This window comes from Diadema antillarum, unplaced genomic scaffold (assembly GCF_040938485.1).
Source record: "Diadema antillarum isolate AM-2024a unplaced genomic scaffold, OU_Dant_1.0 seq00002665_RagTag, whole genome shotgun sequence".
In the NCBI taxonomy this organism is placed as follows: Eukaryota; Metazoa; Echinodermata; class Echinoidea; order Diadematoida; family Diadematidae; genus Diadema; species Diadema antillarum.
In genome coordinates this window covers 1-23,493 of record NW_027273265.1, presented here as the reverse complement: position 1 = coordinate 23,493, position 23,493 = coordinate 1, and the positions used below count along the sequence as shown (strand labels likewise).

Sequence of the window (23,493 nt, the reverse complement as noted above, 5' to 3'; positions counted from 1 at the left end):
ATGAGACACCTCTTAAGAAATAAGACAGAGCACACAATTCTAAGAGGAATTCAAAGTTTACTTGATGAAAATGGGTTTTGAAATGGTCAAAATATCCAAAAACAAGGAGGTCCTTATAAAGGTGGGACCTTATAAAAGGTGGGACCCACCTTTTTTCAGGATTACTTTGTTTTGCTTTATATCTGAACATCTTGGTCATTTCAAAACTGAACTGAATTGTATACTCTTTAATATTTCAAAAGTGGTTTGTAATTATCTTGCAAAATTTAAAACCTGAATCCACCTTCTCAACCATTACTATACCATCCCTTTAAGAGATTCTGAAAGGCAATAGACTTTCATGCAGGAACTACCCAGTTCCAGTGAGGCAAAGGGACGATGGGATGTGGAGATTCATGTTCACAAAATGTTTCATCCAGTAGCAATGTGTACAGATGAATAACTGTTCATGACAAGATGTCCCTAATCGATGATATATCATGGCAATACCGCAAATATTGGTAGACTCTCATTTATCTAATCTGCATATAGGATTATCGTAGACCATCTGGAGGTTGACCCGGGGCCCGAAGAGGTCGCGGATGTTGTCGATGCCGTACTTGATCATGGTCGGTCTGCAGCACGTAGTGAGAAGGAGACAGAAAAGAAAAAAACAGATCGCATCATGCTGAAACTTTTAAGGTCATGTTTCAAAGTTGCATATGATGAGATGACAAACTGCCAAAGAAATGAAAAGCCATTCACATGAGCACATTTTTGTGTTACTTGCAGATCTCTGCAGTTTCAGTGGTAGCAAGTATAGAAAGAAAGCAAGAGTTTTTGGCCGATAACTACAAATGGTCATGATACCATGCTCTCTAATGCTATCCAATTCATAAAAATCTGTTTCCACATCTCTGCTGAAAAGTCCCTTTTACATTAAAGTACACTCTTGACTACCACGACAGTTCACTACCACTGCTGTCAGCATGGGCAGTTAGAGATGAAAAGAAGTCATCGTCTCACCTTTCGAGGGACAAGCCCCACGCGATGACGACCACGTCCTCCGGCAGGCCCATTGGAAGGAGCATCTCGGGCCGGAAGACACCCGAGTTGCCCACCTCCACCCACTTCTGGAGCCCCTCATGGTAGCTGAAGACCTCCATGCTGGGTTCAGTGTAAGGGTTGTAGGCCGGCTTGAAGCGAAGCTTCTCAATTCCTATGGGGAAAGATGGGACAAACGAGACGTAATATTTCATTTCAGGTAATGACAGCAGGGCAGTTATATTGATTTGTGTAACAGAGAATACGAGGTGCCTATATACCACAGAGCCTTGCAAATATATGATAGTCTGTATAAAAGTAAATGTCATTATTTTGTTTTATCAGTAGTCAATAAACATACAAAACAAAGGAAATAAATTCATCAGGGCTGGAGAAATTGGTTTGCCTTATCAGGTGCTTTGTTTTGTCCAATCTCTTTATATCGAGTTCCCACTGTATTGTCTCGCAAAAGTAACATAATCAAATCATAGCCCCTGAGTAAAACAATCATCATGTTTTACAAAAGCACCACAGTAATTTCTTGATGTATACAATGCACATACTGTAATCATTTACGAACAATTATTTTCTCTGATGTATATATGTCCAGTGGGAAGTTACTGTGTCAAAAGTGTCTTTTGGTTCAATAGCAATATCTACATAACTGATTAATCTTCTTTGAAATTATTTGTAATTTGAGAATTTCAAGACTACATATTAAGTTTTAGAAATATTCTATCCAATAATTTGATGGAAGCCTTACCTTTGATCACTGAAAATTATTCAAATTCTAACTGTTTCAACTAATGTTTATGTCTGAATAATTTAAGAATCATTTGTGTCATACACAGTGTTCATTCTAGGATACAACTCACTCTAAAAGCTTGCAAAGAGTTAGCAGCAAAAATGAAATAAAATGTGCTAGTTTGTTTAATCTTTCCACAAATCAAAACAGGAGCTACCATGGCGATATCTTTGCTGAATTTTACCTAGCTTCTTGTAGAAGGCATAGAGTGTGCCGATGAGGTCACCGAGGGTCAAGTTGTAGTCTGCTACCAGACCCTCTATCTGGTGAAACTCAGCCAGGTGAGTGGCGTCCAGGGTCTCATTTCTGAACACTCTGTCGATGGAAAAGTACTTGACTGGGGTGAACTTCTCCTGAAAATGTAGATAGAGAGGAGGAAAAAAAACCCAAACAAACAAATAAATAAAATCACATAATCACATGGAATAGCAAGAGTTATGCATCCCCTGATGAGACTATTGTATACACTGTTATTTTCGCATAAAGATATTTTCGCGAATGAGGAGATCACACACACTTTTGCAAGATGTCGTTTTCGCGAATTGACTATGACGCTAGCATAAATGCTCTATTACCTGAATAACACATGGCGATATTTTCATGTGCTGTTAAATTCGTGATGCAGCTGTGATTCGTGAAATTCACGAAAATTATTAAACCCTCGCAACAATAACAGCTTATATAGTAATATATTCTACTGCTTATTCAATATTCAATCTTCATTGAAGTGAAAAAGAAGAGTGTGACATTGCACAGATGCATATTTTTACTATCCCTTTCTATTCCATTGGAGACCAAAAAGTTACAACCCTCCCCCTCCTCCCGGAAGAAAACAAACAACAAGATATTGGCTATTCTAAGGCCTCACTGTAATTCTAAAACAGCAACCACTGACAAACTTTTGATACACTTACTTCTGGACAAGACACAAAGAAAACACACACAAATCATGATGAGTGACCCTTGCCAGTAACATCTATAATTACTCCTGCATTTTGTTCAATAGGTGAAAAGGACAAGTTTGATCAAAGCAACCAAGAATGCTGGCTCTGCATGTCGGATTGTGTAAGGCAAACATAGTGAGAAATTAACCCATTGAGGACAAGTCCCGAGTATACTCCGGCAAGTGCCTATGGGAAATGCATGTTGTAGCAAAATCAGCCAGTCCTCAACGGGTTAATCTATCTGTAGATAACAAATTTTTGTGCCATACCTGCTGGGCAAGTTTGTACAGCATGCGTGCACTGACAGCTGTGGTGTGGGTCCTCAGAATATTCTTCCTCGCCTCCTCGATCTTCCACTCGTACTGGTATCTGTTTGGGGTTTTCAGAATAATAATTTTAAAAAATGAACCAAAAGAATTGCAGTCATGACAGAATAATTACACTTTGCAGATCTCCAAATACTGTTTTACAAGCAGAGCTGTACTGGATACTTGCAAAAGTATATACTGTAAAACCAGTAACATTCATGGCATGAAACTGTGGCAATTTGGAGCCAATAGACCTTTTTGTTGCATCCTCACACAATTTGGTGAAGTTTCATGTATGCAAAAATTTACTTTGATATGGAGGTTTGTTGAGTGAGTCTCAACAAAAATATTGTTAAAATGAATATCTTCACAAAAATACAGCGTAATAAAGTACACGGTAAAACACCTGCTGCTATCATTGACCAGCTCACAAAAATCTAAAAGGCGCCCTCACCCTTGTGATCCGTAGCCACCTTTGGAATGAACCGTCTTCACTCTCTCTAAGTAGTCCATGGGAAATTCATGAGCATTGGCTGGATCTGTTGGGCCATGCAAAACAGAGCAAAACATGATATTCATCAAGCAACCAAATCAACATTTTCATGTGCACAGTTAGTGATTTAGACAGGATATCATTATGGCAATTGTGTGCTCCTGGTTCTTGCATTTATCACTTCTAACATAAGATGAGAATGAAACATCAAAATGATATCTCTTCGTTAAATTTTCCTTCCTCTGAACAATTCACAAGGCAACATCAATCCCTTACAATGGCGGAGTCCACTCGAAACTTTCTTGATGGTATGAACCATTCCAATAGGTTCAGAAACTAGTGGCCATTTCCACATAATTTATTCTTCAGCCTTTCCTCACATGATGAATTCTCAATAGAGCCTCACCACACCCTGAAGTTTGTGATTCTTTTCACCTTCCTTGAGTTTTCAATGGCTTTAGTCACAAATGTAGAATGGTTTAGTTTCCAAGCAAGTTTACAATGTTTGTAGCCTTTCTTAAGGCCTTTGCATATTTCACGTATTCCTCAAGTGTCTGTGATTGAAGCCACTCCTCAACTTTGACACAATGCTAGCATTTTCTTAGCCGTAATAACGTTATTGATTTTGCTTCTTCTTTTTTTTTTTTTGACTTTCCAATAAACAAGTTGATGTTGAAAAAGTCAGGTGCAGTTCACTGACCTTTGATGAAGAAGGTGTCGTGGCTGTCCCTGGCCGGATGCTGCTGAGGCTGGAACAGGGCATCAAAGTTCCAGAAGGAGCTCTCGATGAAGTTATTGGTGGGCATCTCTGTGAATCTGTCAGCAATAAAATGATAACAAATGATAGTGTGCTGGTCTCACTGAAACCACACTACTAGTAGCTACTGCAGTATTGGGAATCCTCTACCAAGATGGTGGTGGGGGTCTGCCAAAAAGATATCCTACAATGCAAGATAGCTGTCTCATGGGTTACAGAGAAGAGTAGGCATGTACAGCAGTAGGTTATGGTGATGATCAAAGAATGGTTGTGGTCAAACAGACTAATTTTGTATGATATTTCTCAGTGTTACAAAGTGGAGTAGAACATTGACTTAACATAAAGCATGAAGTCATGAACTTTTGACAGGATCTAATTTTGAAAAATATGTAAACAAATTTCAGAGACTATTCTCTATCCATGACTCATCTATACACTCACAAAACGGTACCAAAAATTTGATATGACCTTTTCATATACATTCAACAGGCAGAGAACTGTTGTGTAGTATTGCACAAGTTGCATTTGTTCACAGGTTACTAGTATATAAACTCTTTTTTTTTCATCGAAACAAAAAGTAATAACATACTCCCCTTAGCCATACACACATAAATACATTTCAGATCATTTCTGTTTTCTTCTACTACCATATGTTCCCACTGGCAGCATATCTTCCACATACAATTGGCCAGTGATTCTGTGTCACTGCTAGACAGAATATCAGTGTACATGGCAGCAACTCAGCCACACAGGTTCAAGATCATCAAAGATTATCAAGCTGCGCGATTATCAAGCTGCGTGTTGAATAAAAATGACTGGAAACACAGATTTCTCATCACATACCCCATCTCCAGGAAGATCTTCCTGAACTCTGCCCTGACCTTGAGAAGAGGGTGAAGGTGACCAGATGGGGGCATGACACCAAGGGCGTCAAAGTTGTAATCCTTGAACTTATGGTCTTTCCACGTCCCCCTGTTTTACGCAAGCACAACAGAGAAAAACATAGTATGTGAACCATTGGAAAAACCTTCCATGACACTGTATTTCTAGTCAATTTGATGCTGGCTTTTACTCTGGAAGAGGGGGAGGGTGAAATGTCTAACTTGAAAAAAAAAATGTTTTATTGCTTTTGTTTTTGTCTGTTTGTTTTTGTTCCTCTTTGTTCCTTTTTCTTTTTTTTACAATGAAGACTATGTTGATTCAGTGTATGTACCTTATCTTCTGATGGCAAGATGTTGCTCACAGTGATGCTGCCCTCTTCAATAGTTGTCTTGCCTAAAAGTAGTGAGTTGATGCAAAAGCAGTGCCAACACAAACAGTACAAAGGAAACACGAAGTGTGACTTCATCTCTCATACAGATATTAATGTATGTCAAATGAAGATGGCTTGTCAATAGTCTTCCTGACAATGCTTCAATGGCAATCTACAACTGCATCTCAGTAGTTTTGATTTTGATCTCACACTATTACCGGTAGTCCCTTCCTAGATCCCTGAAGGAAACGAACCAAGATTACACCATGGATAGGAACTGTGGACCAACATTTACAAAACTAACAAAGAATGATGTTCATTTCTTGATCCAACCCTTCTGAAAAATATATAGATTGTAATGATCTTAAATCATATAGATGAAGAGTTCTCTAGACACATCCAAAAGTTGTATTTACCTTTAATCTCTCATCTATCTTTAATCACCTTCAATAATCAACAATCTCTGGGGGTATCATTGCAATGCTGTTAACAGGGAGACAAGGTCTAGAGGCATATTTGCTAAAGCAGCCATTCTTAGTAGTTGTCACATGATGCAACATGATGCAATATTGAACAGTGCTTACAAATGCTCACGGATAAAGTCAACTTTACTCGCCACAGGCAAAAATTACAGACGACTTATACAGCATGCAGGTATCATATCGTCGCTGGGGTGACAAGACCTTGTATCTGCAATTTGGGTGAAAATGACCTTTTTTGAATTAATGGTCAGATAATCAGTTAAGTGATGTCCTGTCCAAATCCTAGATGTCTTACCCCAAAAATGAAGCCACCACAGCATGTCAAAGGAATGTCTATCCCATTGGATACAGTGCATTAGCTGCCATGTTTTTTTGCTCTCCTGAACGTTTTACATTTTTGTAGATATGAGGTCTTGTCGCCCCAGCGACAATATATATATATATATATATATATATATATATATATATATACATATATCTATATATATATCTATATATATATCTATATATATATCTATATATATCTATATATATATATATATATATATATATATATATATATATATATATTATATATATATATATATATATATATATATATATATATATATATATATATGTATATATATTCATATATATATATATATATATATATATATATATATATATATATATATATCCGTTTGGTATATATCCGTCGGGAATATGTAGTTTGTTGAGGATTGAAAAGTGCTCAATGCTGTAAAGCAGAGCATATTAGGCTCGCGACAGCGTGAAACCGCCGGTAGCAGACAAGGCACCAAAACACAGGTACATGTACGCCTATATATATATATATATATATATATATATATATATATATATATATACATATATATATGGGCAATTCCATGTTACTCACGTTACACTTTTTAGGCGTCTCTGCATATTGTAATTGTCATATTTTTTATACTGGAAGGTTTGACATACTCTCTGTTGTACAATAGATGCACAAGTCCTTAGTCTACCATGCAATATTAATAGAATTTTACTAACCACATCCATACCGGAAATAAAGACAAAATACTTTCGTTACTCACGTTACATTTTTCGGGACGACATAAAAAGCCAACATGCCTTTATTCAAAAAGTGTCCTCATACTGGGCAGTATTTCAAACAACTGTTGTATGATTTATATAACTCATGTTGGGGTACTCAAATATAGGGGGTCAAAATTTTGAGAGCATTGGAAATATTTGACAGCGATAGCAAAATCGTCGTTACTCACGTTACACGTTACTCACGTTACATATTAGCTCAAAATCACTACCACATAACTGACCACGAGAATTAGCTGGAAACTAAATACTTTTGATATATCTAACCTCTACAGATATTTTGTCACTAAAATAAAACAATATTGGCACTCTTTCATACTTTTCCCACTATCATACGGTCATATATTCCACATACTTTACTTTTATCAGAATCCGAGTAACCACTATAAACCGAATGCAAGAAAATATAAAGTAGTACATACTAGTTCATACAGTGAATTAAAATATTATCCTTCTATTCCCTTTCACGGGAACTCTAATGTAAGTAGTTTTAATCATGAGTGAAACACTTGATTTCATAAATTGTAAACTACTTTAGAAATATGTACAGTACATATGTCTACAAATTTCATCCAGCTACTGTTACCAGTGTGGACTTTCCACTCTATGTCAGGGCTGCCAACTCTCGTGCAATTAGCATGAGACTCACGCAATTCATCAAATATTAACTATCTCTGATAAAAGAATTCTCACACTTAACCCCCAAAACAGCATGTAAAAAGAAAAAAAAAGTAATGTCCCTAAAATTCCTGATTATCCGAACATGCAATTATGCCCATGCCCAAACTTTCGAGATTTTCCCACAGGCAAATCTTCTCTATGGCATGTGTTGAAATCTTTACTAGAGTATGCGCCAAATCCACCAGTTAAAATGCAAAATTGATAAAGTTCACTCCAGTGAAAAGGGGGGAGGGGAGACAACCCCCTTCCACACCATCCCCAACCCCCTCCCCACCACTGTCACTTCGATTAGTCGCTTGCTTACTCACACTTCACTCCAAATTCTCACTCTAGTTTGGCAGCCCTGCTATGTACAGTCTTAACTGATCTACCTCTTAACCCAAAAATATTCTTGTATCTTCTGGTAGTGGTGAATTCTAACTTTGAGTAAGTTATTGTAGTTAAGCAATTGTCATTATTTGGGGTTGATAATCCCAGAGAATAATGTATAAAAGGTTGTAACACTGACAATTCTTGTAAATGTGTTAGACACACATGTACAAAACTGTATGTGTATTTACCAGCTGCCAGAAAATGATTATTGTTAACCCCCCCCCCCACTCAAAAAAAAAAATGTAAAAAATGGCATTGTAAAAAGAGACAATGCCAACTCTTGCTCAAAGTTACATCAGATATAACAAATTTTTGTTAATCTATTATGCTTACAATAATTCATTTGTAAATTGCATCGAGATGCAACATTAATTCCCATTTGTCTTATGATTGCTCCACTAATCAATTCCCAAAATTGTACAAATTACAACCTTAAGCATTAAAAAAAAGATCAAGCTGGCTCTAAAAGGGATTTAAAGTTATCCATAGCTGATATCTGAAACGATATAATGTAAGACTTAGAACTTATCAAAAAAAAATATATAATTTCCACGGTTAATAGCCACATCTGGTTTGTTTAGTTTGCCAATCAAGATTTTCTTTGGATAGCAATTGTGTTTAGCCTATTAGATAACAACCAATTCAAGCAAGGTCATGTAAGGTTATTTACAAGACCATACTCTCTTTATGCTCCCTCAGTTTACTCAAGTCACACAAAAAAATTTTGCTGTCATTGGTGTAGAAATATATTTGTATTTCGTGATTTTTTTGTCGTTACTCACGTTACACCCTTGTTACTCACGTTACATTGTTACTCACGTTACAATTTTTGAACCTCTCTCATTATAATACAACTGCATGTACACAACTCTTTCACCATTTTTCATATTAGGTAGAGGCAGTATGAAGAGAATTTCCATTGGCACTTTTTAAATCCAAGGGAATATTAAGATATGAAACTATTTGAGTATTTTCGTTACTCACGTTACATTAGTTTTAGCAGTTTGGCAGTATGCATTCTACCAATTCATGGGGATACGGATCATTTTTTCCTCACTGACAACTAGTAACTGATACCCAATACATCATAAAAATCAACAAATCAATTACATACCATTCTTTTATATTCTATGGATTCAACTCAAACATTCAAGTACATTTCCAATGTAATTCTCAATGAAAATGTAATTTGACTTTAAAGTGTAATATCTGCCATTCTGGAGGTATATTAGTGTAAAAAATGGCTGTTCCACATGCCCAGACGTATACTGAACAAAATAAAATAGGTGGCAAGTTTCAACGTAACAATTTATTTTTTCACCCCATGGTACCAATCTCATGGAATTGCCCATATATATATATATATCGTTGCTGGGGCAACAAGACCTCATATCTACAAAATGTCAAATGTTCAGGAGAGCCAAGAAACATGGCAGCCAAAGCACTGGAGCGAATGGGATAGCCTTTCCTTTGACATGTTGTGGTGGCTTCATTTTTGGAGTAAGACAGTTGGGATTTGGACAGGACGTCACTTAACCCATTATTTGACCATTAATCAAGAAAAGTCATTTTCACCAAAAATGCAGATACAAGGTCTTGTCACCCCAGCGAAGATATATATATATATATATATATATATATGTATATATATTTTTTCTTACAAAAGACAAGAAATAATATTCAAGAGGACTTACTTTAATATCATATCTGGCGTCAGGTCTGTTTCTGGTTTCTGTACCTTTGTGCTGAATTCTGGTCCTCTCCTTATGAGGAACACATTCTTTGTGCTGTCAAATGGAGATGAAAATCAAGTCATTACAGCCATTGTCAAAAACAGACATATTTCTTCTAAACGATAATGTACAAAGTCACTTGAAACAGAACATCTTCACTTCTGAGACACTTTCACACCTGCAGGAACAACAACAAAAGAAAATCTAATCAATGACAAGTTGAAAGGAAGCACTTTAAATCATAATAATATGTATCATTCTTTCAAAACACTCCCAGAAAGTAAACTTAATGTTATTGTCAGTAAAAGGTAGGATATATCATATTCTCTCCATGGCAGGTCCTTCTGAAAACTGAAAATCTGTTGTTGTTGGCTATTGTTGCTGAATATGCTGTTTAATTATCTTTTTCTTTTTCTAATGACACATTTCTTCTTTTTTTTTATATTTACCAGGAAAGTGTCACAGCATCTAACCTAAACCTAAAACTAAACATCTAACTAAACTAAACAACATATCAACAAAATGGTGTCAACTCAGTTTCAAACAAGGGAAAGCACTGCTTCTTAGAAAACCCAGGCAACTCACACTTCTGAGATGAGTTTTCTTTTCTTGAGATCCGCCAGCTCTTTGTCTGTGCAGCCAGCCAAGTCCCCTCGGCTGATGGCCTGAAGTTGCAACTGCACTTTATCCTCAATTGACGACACCTTTGATAAAAGGCCAGAAAAATGGAAATCACTGGATTGGTCAGGACAGGGTAACAAGGTATACACAAATTTGAAGTTTGACAAAGTAGGGTGATTTTATTTAAGTACCCCATGACACATAATATTATCATTGTTTGGTCAAGTAGGAAATATTAGAGTAAGTTGCCTGAGCAAGTGACAATTACTAAAGATGAATAACAATATTGTGTTGATGATCACATCTATTGATGATCATGAAAACAATGACCAGTTATACCATTGTCATCATTTGCATGTATACTATGTCTCCCACAAATACTTATTGATTACTGCTACCAGTCATAATTATAGGCATCATGTCTATATGCAATGTCATTAGGATTTTATGTTGGTGGCTCAAAAAAGTACAAACCACTGACACAGTGCTTTCAATAGCTTCAGATGGCAACAAATCTTAATATGCTCATGAAAGAAAGGATACGGTCTACCTTTTTCTGCACACGAGGTCCACCTTCACACTTTTTGTTGACCTCCAGCCATCCCGCCGACATCGCTTTGCTGAATCCAATCTTGGCATTGGGCACAGATTTCTGTGATAGAGAGAAATGAATTACACATCTGTAAGTACTGTGCATGTACCAAACTTGCAAAAGGAACAACTTGGAAAGCTGGAAATACCTGGTATTATTTGAAAAACTTTAAGAGCTAAAATCCTAATTAGCATAAAGTGCCTTTTACACTTTTGTAGGTGGTAGGATGCACTCTTCTTCCACACATTAGAGGGGAAAAAGATAGCAATATGCGCTATTCCAAGAGCTGTTTTATTTCATTTCCTGGAAACAAGGTTTTCAAATATCCACAAACGTAGGTAAAGCCAATTGTGATTTGTTTGTTTCTTTTTTTGGTTTGTTTTGATGTGCTTCTTTAATGCAACAACAACAATAACAGCAGAGCCTTGATGCTGGACCACTTATCTCTTACCATGAGCTCTGCCTGAGATATCCCTTCCGGGGGTATGGCATGGAACACCACAGCCTCGTGGCTGCCATTGTTGACGACTTGTGAGCCCTCAGAAGTCAGCTCCCAGTGTTTCGAGGTCTGCTGCTCACATGCGATCAGCTGTGAATACAGATGGATACATCACTGGTTTCGTTAGCATGATGGTTGATAGGATGCGCATCTAAAATTGAAAAAGTCTGCTCAGTGCATACTGCACACACACAGAAATAAAAAACCTGCACCAACCAAGGTTTAACGCGACCTTTCGAGCCAAAATTCGACTGAGTGTATTAAAAAGCATAGGCTTAGTCGGCGTCGGTGGTCGAATTTTGGACAGCACTATGGCCGAATTACAGACAACTTGCCTAATGAGTATTTGATTTTGATATTCTCCACACAAGGCAATGCAGATCTACACTCACTGCTTACTGCCTGGGGTGTCTGATCTGGTCTGACGTCTGGGTGATTTAAATCATTTGATTTATGCTAAGTAGAGTAAAATACCCCATTGGCGGCAGTTTAAGGGTTTTTCCACACTGTAAACATATCAGGCAAATTATTCTCAACCATTTCATATATCATAGACAATATTATTCATAAACGCTATTGTTATCATAAAAAATTTGACCAATGACGAATCGGTTTTCATGATTTACCAGGGCAAAACCCGGCAAACAATTTTTGCCGATATGCGCCATAGTAGCTCCGCTTGCGGCACGATGTACAATTTCTATGCAATACGCGCGTGCTCCGTGATCTTCAGCTGAACGCCTTAACATGTCTCGCGAACATTGCGTAAGCCCCAATTCCCATTGCAAAAGCATGTGAAAATAGCGGGCGCACATGCACTGGCTGCAAACAGGGATCGCAATTCTGGCGGTGTTGTTGATGTCTTTCGTGTGTTTTCTCATTTTTTCGATGGTAACATCCACTTTCCCAAAAAAAATGGTGGCCCACATCGGCTCGCGAAAGTTCTATTTTACTTGAGGATATGTTTTCAAAATCCATGAACATCGGGAAACAAAAAAAAAATCCAGTTTCTTAGACCACTGTTTCTTAACTGTTATGTTAAGAAGTACCGAAAATAAAATTTTGGATGCGATATGTTGTCATTTAGGTGAGAAAATTTCACTTATGTCGGAGATTGTGCCCATTTTATCGGTTGATTTTTGTTGATTGGTAGTGTGCTAGTATATGTGTAGTGTGCATGTACAGTGCAATGCTGTGACCTGTGTTTAGTGGTATATTACTGAGTACTGTATACGCCAAATATTTTGCGAGGTTTTTATTTTCGCGAATTTCGCGAGTCAGGTGCTATTCGCGAAATTAAAGACACACGAAAATATTGATAGGGTGTCTGGAGCATTTTTGTAACTTTTGAAATTCTGTGAGAAACGAATTGTGAATTATTTCATATGAAAGAGAATTACATCATTAAGACATATTTCAAATTTCATGGCGAAATGATGTTTCTATCTTGAGAAATTTAACTTTGAAATCACAGCAATATCACCCCCTTTTTTTACGAGCACGCATGAAAATGTGACCCAAATCATGTTTGCAAACAACGCCGAAAAGCTGCATTCGCGTGTGGATCTCCAGCGATCAGATAATGAGCGTACAGCGGTGAGAAAATACGCGTAACAAGCGCAGAAGCCACTCCCCCTATGTGTTGTCATACCCTGTGTGCGCTGCGTGCGTACATACGTGCTCGGTATTCAGTTTACATTCGATTCACATGTACCGCGGTGTACCGTATTGAGCGCCCTACAACACGTACGAACCCCGCGTATGTATGCAGGCGCAGCTAGCTAGCAGCAGCTAGGCAGCCCGGCCCCGCCGGTAAAATTCGGGGAGCCGACCGAGCGGAGAGCATCGCGATTGTAAGCCAGGGCAGCCGGCATGGCGAGCATGGTTCGAAGAAATAAGCAGTCGATTGTCGAGAGCAGGTGCACGCAGCTCGCGTGAAATGTACAAGCTACAACCTCTACAGCCACAGGCTTGGAATTGATGCCACATTACCACTATTCGTACATGCAAAAATGGCCAAATAAGAGTCTTCCGAAATCTTTTGCACGCCCTTTTTGTCGATCGGGTGTTCGTAATACACTGCTGCCGCTACCACCACAGTAACGTTAGTGAATAAGGCCTACTTCATTCGCACTTGGCTAAAGCGGACATGATTGTATTCACAACCGACTTCTCGGCTTAGTGCCAGTGACTCGAGCATCGCGAGTGCACTTTCGAAATATAAATGAACAACGATAAGATCATAACCAATCCACAAGTAAACTAATGATAGTAGACAGAAATTTTGTAGAGTTTGGATGTTTTGCAAGACGTACGTGATTTGTGAGCGTGACTGTATCCGATATGTACAGTACAGAGCTAGTGCATGCTACTCAGTATGTGATGCGTGTTGTAGGAGCTATCGCAAGCGACAGCCCAGTTTCCTGCCTCGTGATATTGATGCACATCATACACAACACATACACACACACACGTAGTGACACACACACAGAGGTAGCTCTTTGCTTGCAGCCTGGCGCGCGCCGCATGCACACACGATCCAATGCCATCCCCACACACCGCAGAGGCCATGTGGTTTTAGACGGCGATGCGTAATCAAATTTACATATGCATTAGCCCCTTTCGCGCGAAGTTACTATGGATTCTTGCATACGAAGCCCCGCCTAAAACGTTCGCTGTGACCAAAAAATTATTGCAAGGGGTATCTTCAAGGCGATATCCCCACACCTAGGCGTGGAGCTAGCGAAAAACTAGCGGCACCATCGGATTCAGCATGTCCTCAACTACTAGCATGTCTCACGGCGATACAAATACCGAAGCAGACGCTGAGATATGGGGATAGATGTGCTTCTATCGATTTTTACATCAATTTATCGTCGGATTCATGTACCGCCGTTCTGATAGGATATGGAGAAAAACTTCCTCTTTCATATGACACCAAATTTGTCAGGATTCGTTAATGGCAAGGTCTGGGGATTTGGCAATAAAGGCGAAATTTGGCTCAAAAATGCTGGGTCAAAACAGCGTAGGCGCGCGGCTCCATTGCATTCTATGGGACTTGCGTGTTATAAGATAGGGGCGCGTTTTGGTCGAGGGTTAGAGTAAAATATCCCGTTTGCGGCAGTTTAAGCATTGTTAAGAGTTTTTCCAACTTGTAAACAAATCAGGCAAATTATTTTCAACCATTTCATATATCATAGACAAGATTATTCATTAACGCAATTGTTTTCATGAAAGAAATTTACCATTGACCAACGCAGTTTCCGTGATTTACCAGGGCAAAACCCGGCACAATTTTCGCCGATAAGGGCGATATGCGACGTAGTATTTCTGCTTGCGGCACGATGTACAATCCCTATGCAATACGCGCGTGCTCCGCGATCTTTAGCTGAACGCCTTTACGTGTCTCGCGAACATTGCGTAAGCGCCAATTCCCATTGCGAAAGCACGTGAAAATAGCGTGCGCACATGCATTGGCCGCAAACAAGATCGCAATTCTGGCGGACTTGTTGATGTCTTTCTCGTGTTTTTCTCATTTTTTTTCGATGGTAACATCCACTTTCCGAAAAAAATGGCGGCCCACATCGGCTCGCGAAAATTCTATTTTACGTGAGGATATGTTTTCAAAATCCATGAACATCGAGAAAACGACAAAAAATCCAGTTTCTTGGACCATTGTTTCTTAACTGTTATGTTAAGAAGTACCGAAAATTTCATTTTGGATGCGATATGTTGTCATTTAGGTGAGAAAATTTCACTTTTGTCAGAGATCGTGCCCATTTTATCGGTTGGTTTTTGTTGATTGCTAGTGTGTTAGTATATGTGTAGTGTGCATGTAACAGTGCAATGCTGTGTTTAGCTGTATATTACCGTGTATGTTGTACCTGCCGCGAACGGCTGCACGGCCGCTTACTGACGCAGTTACTCTAGTCAGTGCGCGATCAGACACCCTAATATTGACTCTGATCCTGATGTGAATGTGACGTACGCGTGTACACTTCTCCGTTCAGTACAGACTCAACGATCGCGAATTTAACCACTTGCGAAATCGTCGGGAATTCCCGATTCACGAAAATTTAGACTCACGAAATATATGGCCTATACAGTATGTTGTACCTGCCGCGAACGGGTGCACGGCCGCGTACTGCCGCAGTTATTCTATGGATGGTTATGAATTTCAGATTTCAAGTTCAGTGCCAGTGCAGTGGTACAGTACAGTGCAATGCTCGTTCTCTACTATAAACTACTTGAAACAATGTAAAATAATTCTCCACAGACACATTTTTTTTTACCATAAAAACTGAATGATACAATAACAGTACTGCAACGAGTTAGATGATATGATGCTGCATGCTGCCTACGATGATGCAATCAGGTGACATCGAAATGGGCAATTACCACGGTCCCACAAGTGGCTATTGGCGTAAGTAGAGCACAGCAGCTACAGCTGTTTGCCTTTTCAAATGAAGTTTATACTCACATTTCCAAGCGACTGGATGCTTTTGATGGCCCCGACAACTTGCTGATGATCTTTTTCAAGCCAATTTGCCACCTCGTCAGACTTTATTTCACCAACGCGCTCCACTATCTGGAGAATTTCTTCCAGAAGCTCAGCCATATTGCCAGACAGTGCGGTGTCACCACTATGTTGACGGCATGAGTGATATGGTGGCGTTAAGTACAAATTTTAATTGGAAAACCACGCCCTTTGGTAGCGTTGGCCCAGCGCGCGGACTACACTATGGTTCGGAGGCTCGGAGCGCGCGGGGATGTCCTTGTCCTAATCAACATAACTGGTTCGGGGTACGGTTTTACTTTACTTAGTATATTTCACTTTGGCGCTAATTATTATCACGTTCAATGAACACAATATGATTTTAAAAAGTTAAAAACTTTATAGAGGAGAGGGGCTGGGCAACCTACATGGGAGAAATTTTGCTAACTATAGCAAATATTTTGATAACTTTCTGTGACGCTCAGTGGAACCCTAACTCACATACCGATTATCAACAATAGCTTTTAGCAGGAACGTTAACCCTCCCTGTTGTGAAAATCATTCAACCCGTCTCAATGAAATTTGAATTTGATTAAGTAATGAGGAATTGAAGGCAGAGTGGAGACTTAGGCTGCGCGTGAGTGGAGAGTTCAGTATTAAACGGAGAGTGGAAAGTACAAAGGGATTGTGGATATACTAGTATAGGGAGGAAAAGGTGTAATGCAGAGTGAAGAGAAAAGGCAGAGTTGAGAGGGAAACAGAATAGCGAGTATGGGAATGTAGAAGTATGGATTTATGTTATAAAGCTCCGATGATAGGGTAAGCATATTCTTGGAAGGTGAGAGAGGGTAAAAAGTGAGAAGGGCCGGCGAGGAGAGGGGGTCGGGCCCCCTTTTTTGCATGTATGTAGGAATATATATAGGCTCTAAGTACCCCCATTTTTTTTTTTTTTTTGGCACAAGAATAATGGGGATAAGACCTTTTTTTTGGGGGGGGGGGGATAGTCAGCCAATTAAACCCGGAAGTGGCACCAGAAATTTGTGCTTAAGCCCCCATATCTTTTTTTTCCAGTTAAAGCCTTTTTTTGTGCGCTTGTCAGCTGAAACAAAAATGGAATAGGCATCAAAAATATTAACCCCCCCCCCTCCACTTTTAGAAATGTATGGCCGGTCCCGGTGAATCTGAGGCAGTTGAGTAAAAGAGTATGAAGAGGATCAGGGAGGCAAAGTGGAGAGAGAAGGAGCGTGGAAAGCGAGACAGAGCGGGAAGACAGGCAGAGGGGTTATACTTGTATTGGGTAGATGAGAGCAAATATGCTATCATAAAAAAGCATTGTTATAATATATATATATATATATATATATATATATATATATATATATATATATATATATATATATATATATGTACATATTATATTATATATATATACATATATATATATATATATATATATATATATATATATATATATATATATTATTCACCGTATTGTTTTGCTGACTGAAACAAACTGATTTACAACAACCATAGTATATAATAATTATTTGATTTCATTATTGTTCTACACCTCAAACACAAAATAATATTATGATACAATCGATAGAACATAAGACAAACGTGAGAAGACCACTCTATGAACATGAAATGTGGAGGACCTATTAAAACAACCTAATAACAAAAGCTTTGAAGGCAAGGAGTGGGACGTAAAGAAAAAGAGAGCATGAAGGCGTGCATCACTCTAGGCAATGTACCCTTGCAAGACTGAGAACAAGATATCATCAGGTAGGCCCTGTTATTTTTATTTGTGTCCGATGTTTTTACACCAAGATATCAATTCAATTCAATCATAGTTTATTTCCAATCAACGAAAATCAAAAACATAGTACAAAGTATACATGTCATGAAATAATATTCAAAGATTCATGTAGTATACGAGATAAATTTCAGAACAACATACAATAATTAGGAGGAACAATGTATAGATACTTCGTGGGCGAGCGGAAAATAAATTCGATTATGGAAAATAGTGATCCACTAAAAAGCAAAGCTTGCCGGACGTGGATCGCTAGATAAATAATGAGTAAATGATATACTTTTCAAGTATTTGATATAAGTTATTTAAGTAATTCATAACAATATACATGTAGTTATTTTGAGATACACAGGTCGGGAAAAAAAAATAGAATACCGATGCTAATGCCCGGACACTGTTCACTGAACCACGTGTACCGGGAAAATATGACAAGGACAACATATTGGTACACACATTCAATTACCCACACGCATATACACTGTAAGACGCGAGACAGTACCGAGAGGAGAGAAGACGGTAACAATACAAGTCTACGAAGAACAAAAGACAGGAAAGGAAGAGGAGAGAAGAAAGAAGAGAGGTCTGCATACAGAATACGCCAAGTGCTGCGACATCAGGACAGGTGAAAGCTCAAGCATAAATTAAAGCAATTTGAATTATCTAGAATTATAAGTAGAGAGTAAATGTTTTCTGAGTTTGTATTTAAATGTGACAAATTTGGGGGAATCTTTTAAACTATTATCTAGATTATTCCAAAATCTGGGTTCGGTATAAAGAAATGTAATTTGGGCATGTGCGGTTCTCATTAATGGAAGATGGAATTCGTCGGATCGTCGCGTGGGATAGTTATGTACATGACTGTTTCGATGAAATGAACCGTGGAAAATTTTAGGTAAAAAGTTACTGTTGTAATTAAACATGAACTGGCCAAGTTGAAACACATACAAATCTTTTACTAGTATTTTCAGTATTTTATGGTCAAAAAAACAAACATGAGAACGCTAAACAGATATGAGAACGCTAATCTGTTTGACTGTTACTATTGTATTCCGTCTTAAATTGTTGCTTGAAAAAAAAAATAAATCAATATGATCTATGACAGTGTGATACAGTAACATTTGCTGTTTATTATCACTGTCTATTTCGTGTTTGTATCATTTTTCCCCTTTAATGCATTTCACTGATCAGGGCTGGTCATAGTTATCATTCTTGTTATTACTCCCTCTCTCTCCCTCTCTCTGTGAAGCATATGTGTGTGTGTGTGTGGGGGGGGGGTGAGGGTGAGGGTGAGGGTGAGGGGCAGTGTGTGTGTGTGTGTGTGTGTGTGTGTGTGTGTGTGTGCGTGCGTGCGTGCGTGTGTGTGTGTGTGTATGTGTATGTGTGTGTGTGTGTGTGTGTGTGTTTGTGTTTGTGTGTGTATGTATTTGTGTGTTTAATTATTTCATTCTTGTCATACCCAGAAGTTTAGACAATCATCATAAGAATAATTATGAATACGAAAATCTGAAGAAAAAAAACAGTCGAAAAGAATCATGATAAACAATAACAATAACACAAGTTATGCTAGTAGATATGATAATAACGATAATAATAATAATAATAATAATAATAATAATAATAATAATAATGATAATGATAATAATAATAATAATAATGATAATGATGATGATAATAATAATAATAGTAATTATAATAATAATAATAATAATAATGATGATGATGATAATAATAATAATGATAATGATGATGATAATAATAATAATAATAATAATAATAATAATAATAATTATTATTATGATGATAATAATAATAATAATAACAATTGCATTTATATGGCGCTTCATGTCATATGGGACATTTAATCTAAGATTCCTTCAAAGACTTCTCTCAGTCAGTAGTTACACATTAAAAAAAAAAAATAATGGATTCAAAGTCATCATAATGTTTCTCTATGATAATCGATAGGTTTTTTTTTTTTTTTTTTGGGGGGGGGGGGATTATTATTCAATTGTCAGAGAGTGTGATAAATGTGGATTTCCCAGCCCACCAAACCGAAAGATGTGCATTACAATTTATTCGCACTCGCAGAATATGACTGCGAAGTCCATGCGTGAGAAACAACAAACAAACAAACACACAAACAAACAAACAAACAAACAAACAAACAAACAAACAAACAAACAAACAAAACAAAGGCAAAGGCAAAGCCACAGAAATCGTTTTATTATTATTATTATTTTTTTTTACAGCACAGAGATTTAGTTCTAGTACGGCACTTCTATATACAGAGCAAAGCGCCCTCTTGCGGGAAGCTACAGAAAAACACTTTATCAAGGGTTCTTGTTCCAAGCGTAAAGCTGAGGCTGATTAGTTCAGGTAAATACATCCAACAAAAGAGCAAGAAATGGAGAGTTCTGATATCGAAAAAGAACAACTACTCAGATATCTTCGAGGAGAAATTCCGTTCGAGCAATGGATCCAAGGAAATCAGGTAAAAGTATGATGCGAACTCGTCTTATTTTATGCATTGCTTTTTGCTGATGTCGCAATAGTCATTGACGGTCACAACCGCGTATGTAGCCCGACCAGACCCGGTGCAAGAAGCACGGTGTCCCGCTGGCGCGCCTGTCGCGACTTGCTGTGACAGCGAGAGGTTTATGGTTACAACGATAGACAGGGCAGGGTGCAGGGTAGACAGAAAGATCCGTCTGTCCGGAGGACTCTTTTTATATTTTGCCATTAACGCTGTCCTCCGTAGACGGAGGGGATCCGTGAAGCCAGACGCAGTCTCCGCGGAACATTCCCCGACGGACAGATACAGACCGATCTTTCGGTCAAGGTGCAGGGCTGTGTATATTTATCGCTTATAAATGCTACCTTCTGTGCGAATTTGAAGTGAAAGTCCAGCTCCATTTTTTTTTCTGTTTCTTACAGTTTACGAATTCATATAGAATCTGACTCTACCGTATAATGAGAACCCTCCTTGTAATCTGGCATTTCACTATTGAATTTTAGCACCTTGGCTTTTGTAAATTCTAACATTCAAATTCCAGAAGGAAAGTGATTTTTTTTTTTTTTTTTTTTGGGGGGGGGGGTAGGGGTGCGGGTTGAGTAAGAAATGCATGGAGGCGATTTACGATGATGATGATGATAATGATGATGGTGATGATGATGATGATTTTGAAACTTTGGATGTAGGCCTAGGCATACTTCGCTACGTTGCTTCTCATCAAGCCTGTTCAGCAACTGGATCATTGATGAGGCAACTGGAAACATAGCTGATAAGAAGATTATTTTATTCTGAGGATACAGATATTTCATTATTATAACAATATATGGTATATATATATATATATATACCGTAGTTATGGGTAAACTCGGCCTAGCGGGTAAAGTCGGCTGCCAGCGCGTACAGTACATAAAATTGTACTGTGCGCGCTGGCGGCCGACTACCCGCTAGGCCGAGTTTACCCATAACTACGGTATATATATATATATATTTTTTTTTTTGGGGGGGGGGGGAAGCGTAATTACCAAAAGTATAAAACTGATACAGTAGAAGATCTAGCTAATGTCTAGACTCTCTAGAGTCTAAAAGAAATTGAAACAAACAAGAAAGTCATCATGAATCTTTCTAACCTTTATCCAAACCCTTAGTACCGGTACCAAACATTCTTTAAAGGAGACCTCCGGTTGATTTTCAGATTTTTTTATCTGAACAACTATAAATTAGTTATACTGAGGACAGAGTTTCAGAATTTGTGATAATTGGGATGAAGAATAAGAATATTTTCAAAATTTAGAACAAATTGCAATGAACAAGGATGATGACATGGCAGAGTCACCATAAGAATGCGTGAGCTGGGGCTCAAGGAAGCAGAACAAAAGAAGAAAGCATGCATATATTATACACAGGTGAACTCGCTAGCAAGCGGTATTGTAATGGAATTACACTGCTACATTTCTGAAATATGTGAACCTCCTATGTCATCATCCTTGTTCAGTGTAATTTGTTTAAGGTTTTTCAAAGTATTCTTTTTCTGTTGAAGAACCACAATAAATTCCACAAATCTATATATGGAGGTTTCGATTTATGTACTACATGTTGTGAAATTATGAAAATCGTCTGGAATGTCCCTTTAAGTCAGTGAAACTGAAACATTTGTACATATGCCTAGAAATTAGAATCTACATACATTTCATACTATTTGTTGGGATTAACTACCATTGCAGTTGGTAAGTATTAATTTATTCATATTATGTGACCAATTCAATCTCATCTAATTCTTTTTTTCTTTCTTTGTGTGGTAGAATTTTGAGCAGAAGGAGTTGACCCTTGATGCCGAAAAACTGGAGAGCACTGCCTCAAATCTTGCCAAGGAGGAGGAAGAAGAGGAGGAGGAAGACGATGAGGAAGATGAAGAGGAGGACGACGATGGGAGTGATAATGACGGAAACGTAAAAGCAGTGGCGGAACCCAGTGCGAGTACTACTGGTATGTCAGGAGCACAGATATTGCCTTTGTTGCTATCAAAATACTCATTCTATGCGTTCAAATATTAGTATTCTTGTATTTGTTTTGTACAAATTTATGGCAAATGCAAATGAAAATTTTGTTGCCTTTTGAATTTACTCACTAAAGATTTTACAGTTCAAACATAGTCATGTAAATCTTGGTATAGTGCTCTCTACATAATCGGGTAGGCTCGGGCAGAGCGTTTCTTACCCGATTAAGCGGAGTACCCAATTAACAGAAGAACACGTCTCATTCACAATTGACACACACAATGTGTATTTACATTCAATGTACACTGCACCAAACACCTACACTGTATGCTTAGCACTCATGCTTGCACGGCACATTGTACATATCTTACACTTGCTCAGTCATGAGCAATAATTTACACTCTTTTTATGGACAAATGTGTCTTCAGAAAACTTTGTCGTTTGACTATAGACTCCTCGCTAACACGCAGACGTTTTCCGAAATGAACACGTCTCTTTGCGTGCACTAGTCATGTAGAACGTCGGGTTACTTTACGAAAAGTGACTGGGGAAAAGCAAAATTATGGAGCTGGTGCATGGCCTGATTTTCGTTGCAAACTTCTCGTATTGTGAATGTTGTTGCCGAGCAAGGGAGGAGCGCAGGTGTGTTCAACTCCTGCCTGTCTGTCTATGCAATTATGAGTGCCAGCTACACGTGTAATGTTTGTTCCCGTGTGGCAAGTCGGTACGTGTACATGTGTTTTTATGTTTAATCACTCCCAAAATGGTAGGTCTTCTTTGCAAATTAAGCAGAGAATGCGATTAGCCATGGAAAATTTGACATGCATGATTTCTTAAAGTGTTATGTCTGCGATAAAATGTTGGTAGACATTAGATTAGAAGAAAATTATTTACCCATTTATGCGGAGAAGCAACCTGATTATCAGGTAATTTTAATGTGCATTGGAACTGACTCTAACATTACTACCCAATTAAACGGAGTACCCGTTTAAGCTACCAGTATACCCGATTACGCG

At 38.1% G+C, this 23,493-nt stretch overlaps 1 protein-coding gene across 1 annotated transcript; it reads right to left on the bottom strand.

Moving 5' to 3' along the window:
• Positions 1-481: 481 nt before the first annotated feature.
• Positions 482-16,291, bottom strand: LOC139715037 (phenylalanine--tRNA ligase alpha subunit-like). The gene is made up of 12 exons (XM_071626663.1): positions 16,141-16,291; positions 11,613-11,750; positions 11,120-11,221; positions 10,534-10,652; positions 9,910-10,002; positions 5,174-5,302; positions 4,274-4,389; positions 3,535-3,619; positions 3,042-3,141; positions 2,013-2,181; positions 1,006-1,198; positions 482-614 (listed from the first exon to the last, which is right to left on the bottom strand). The coding sequence occupies exons 1-12, from the start codon at positions 16,276-16,278 to the stop codon at positions 509-511; spliced, it is 1,488 nt and encodes a 495-aa protein (XP_071482764.1). The 5' UTR covers positions 16,279-16,291; the 3' UTR covers positions 482-508.
• Between the last annotated feature and the right edge of the window lie 7,202 nt (positions 16,292-23,493).

Coding starts and splice junctions, on each gene's coding strand:
- LOC139715037 (XM_071626663.1), bottom strand. CDS start 16,278: ATGGCTGAGCTTCTGGAAGAAATTCTCCAGATAGTGGAGCGCGTTGGT. Junction 1,199..2,012: donor TGCCTTCTACAAGAAGCTAG/GTAAAATTCAGC, acceptor CTTTCCCCATAG/GAATTGAGAAGCTTCGCTTC. Junction 615..1,005: donor TGGGGCTTGTCCCTCGAAAG/GTGAGACGATGA, acceptor TACGTGCTGCAG/ACCGACCATGATCAAGTACG.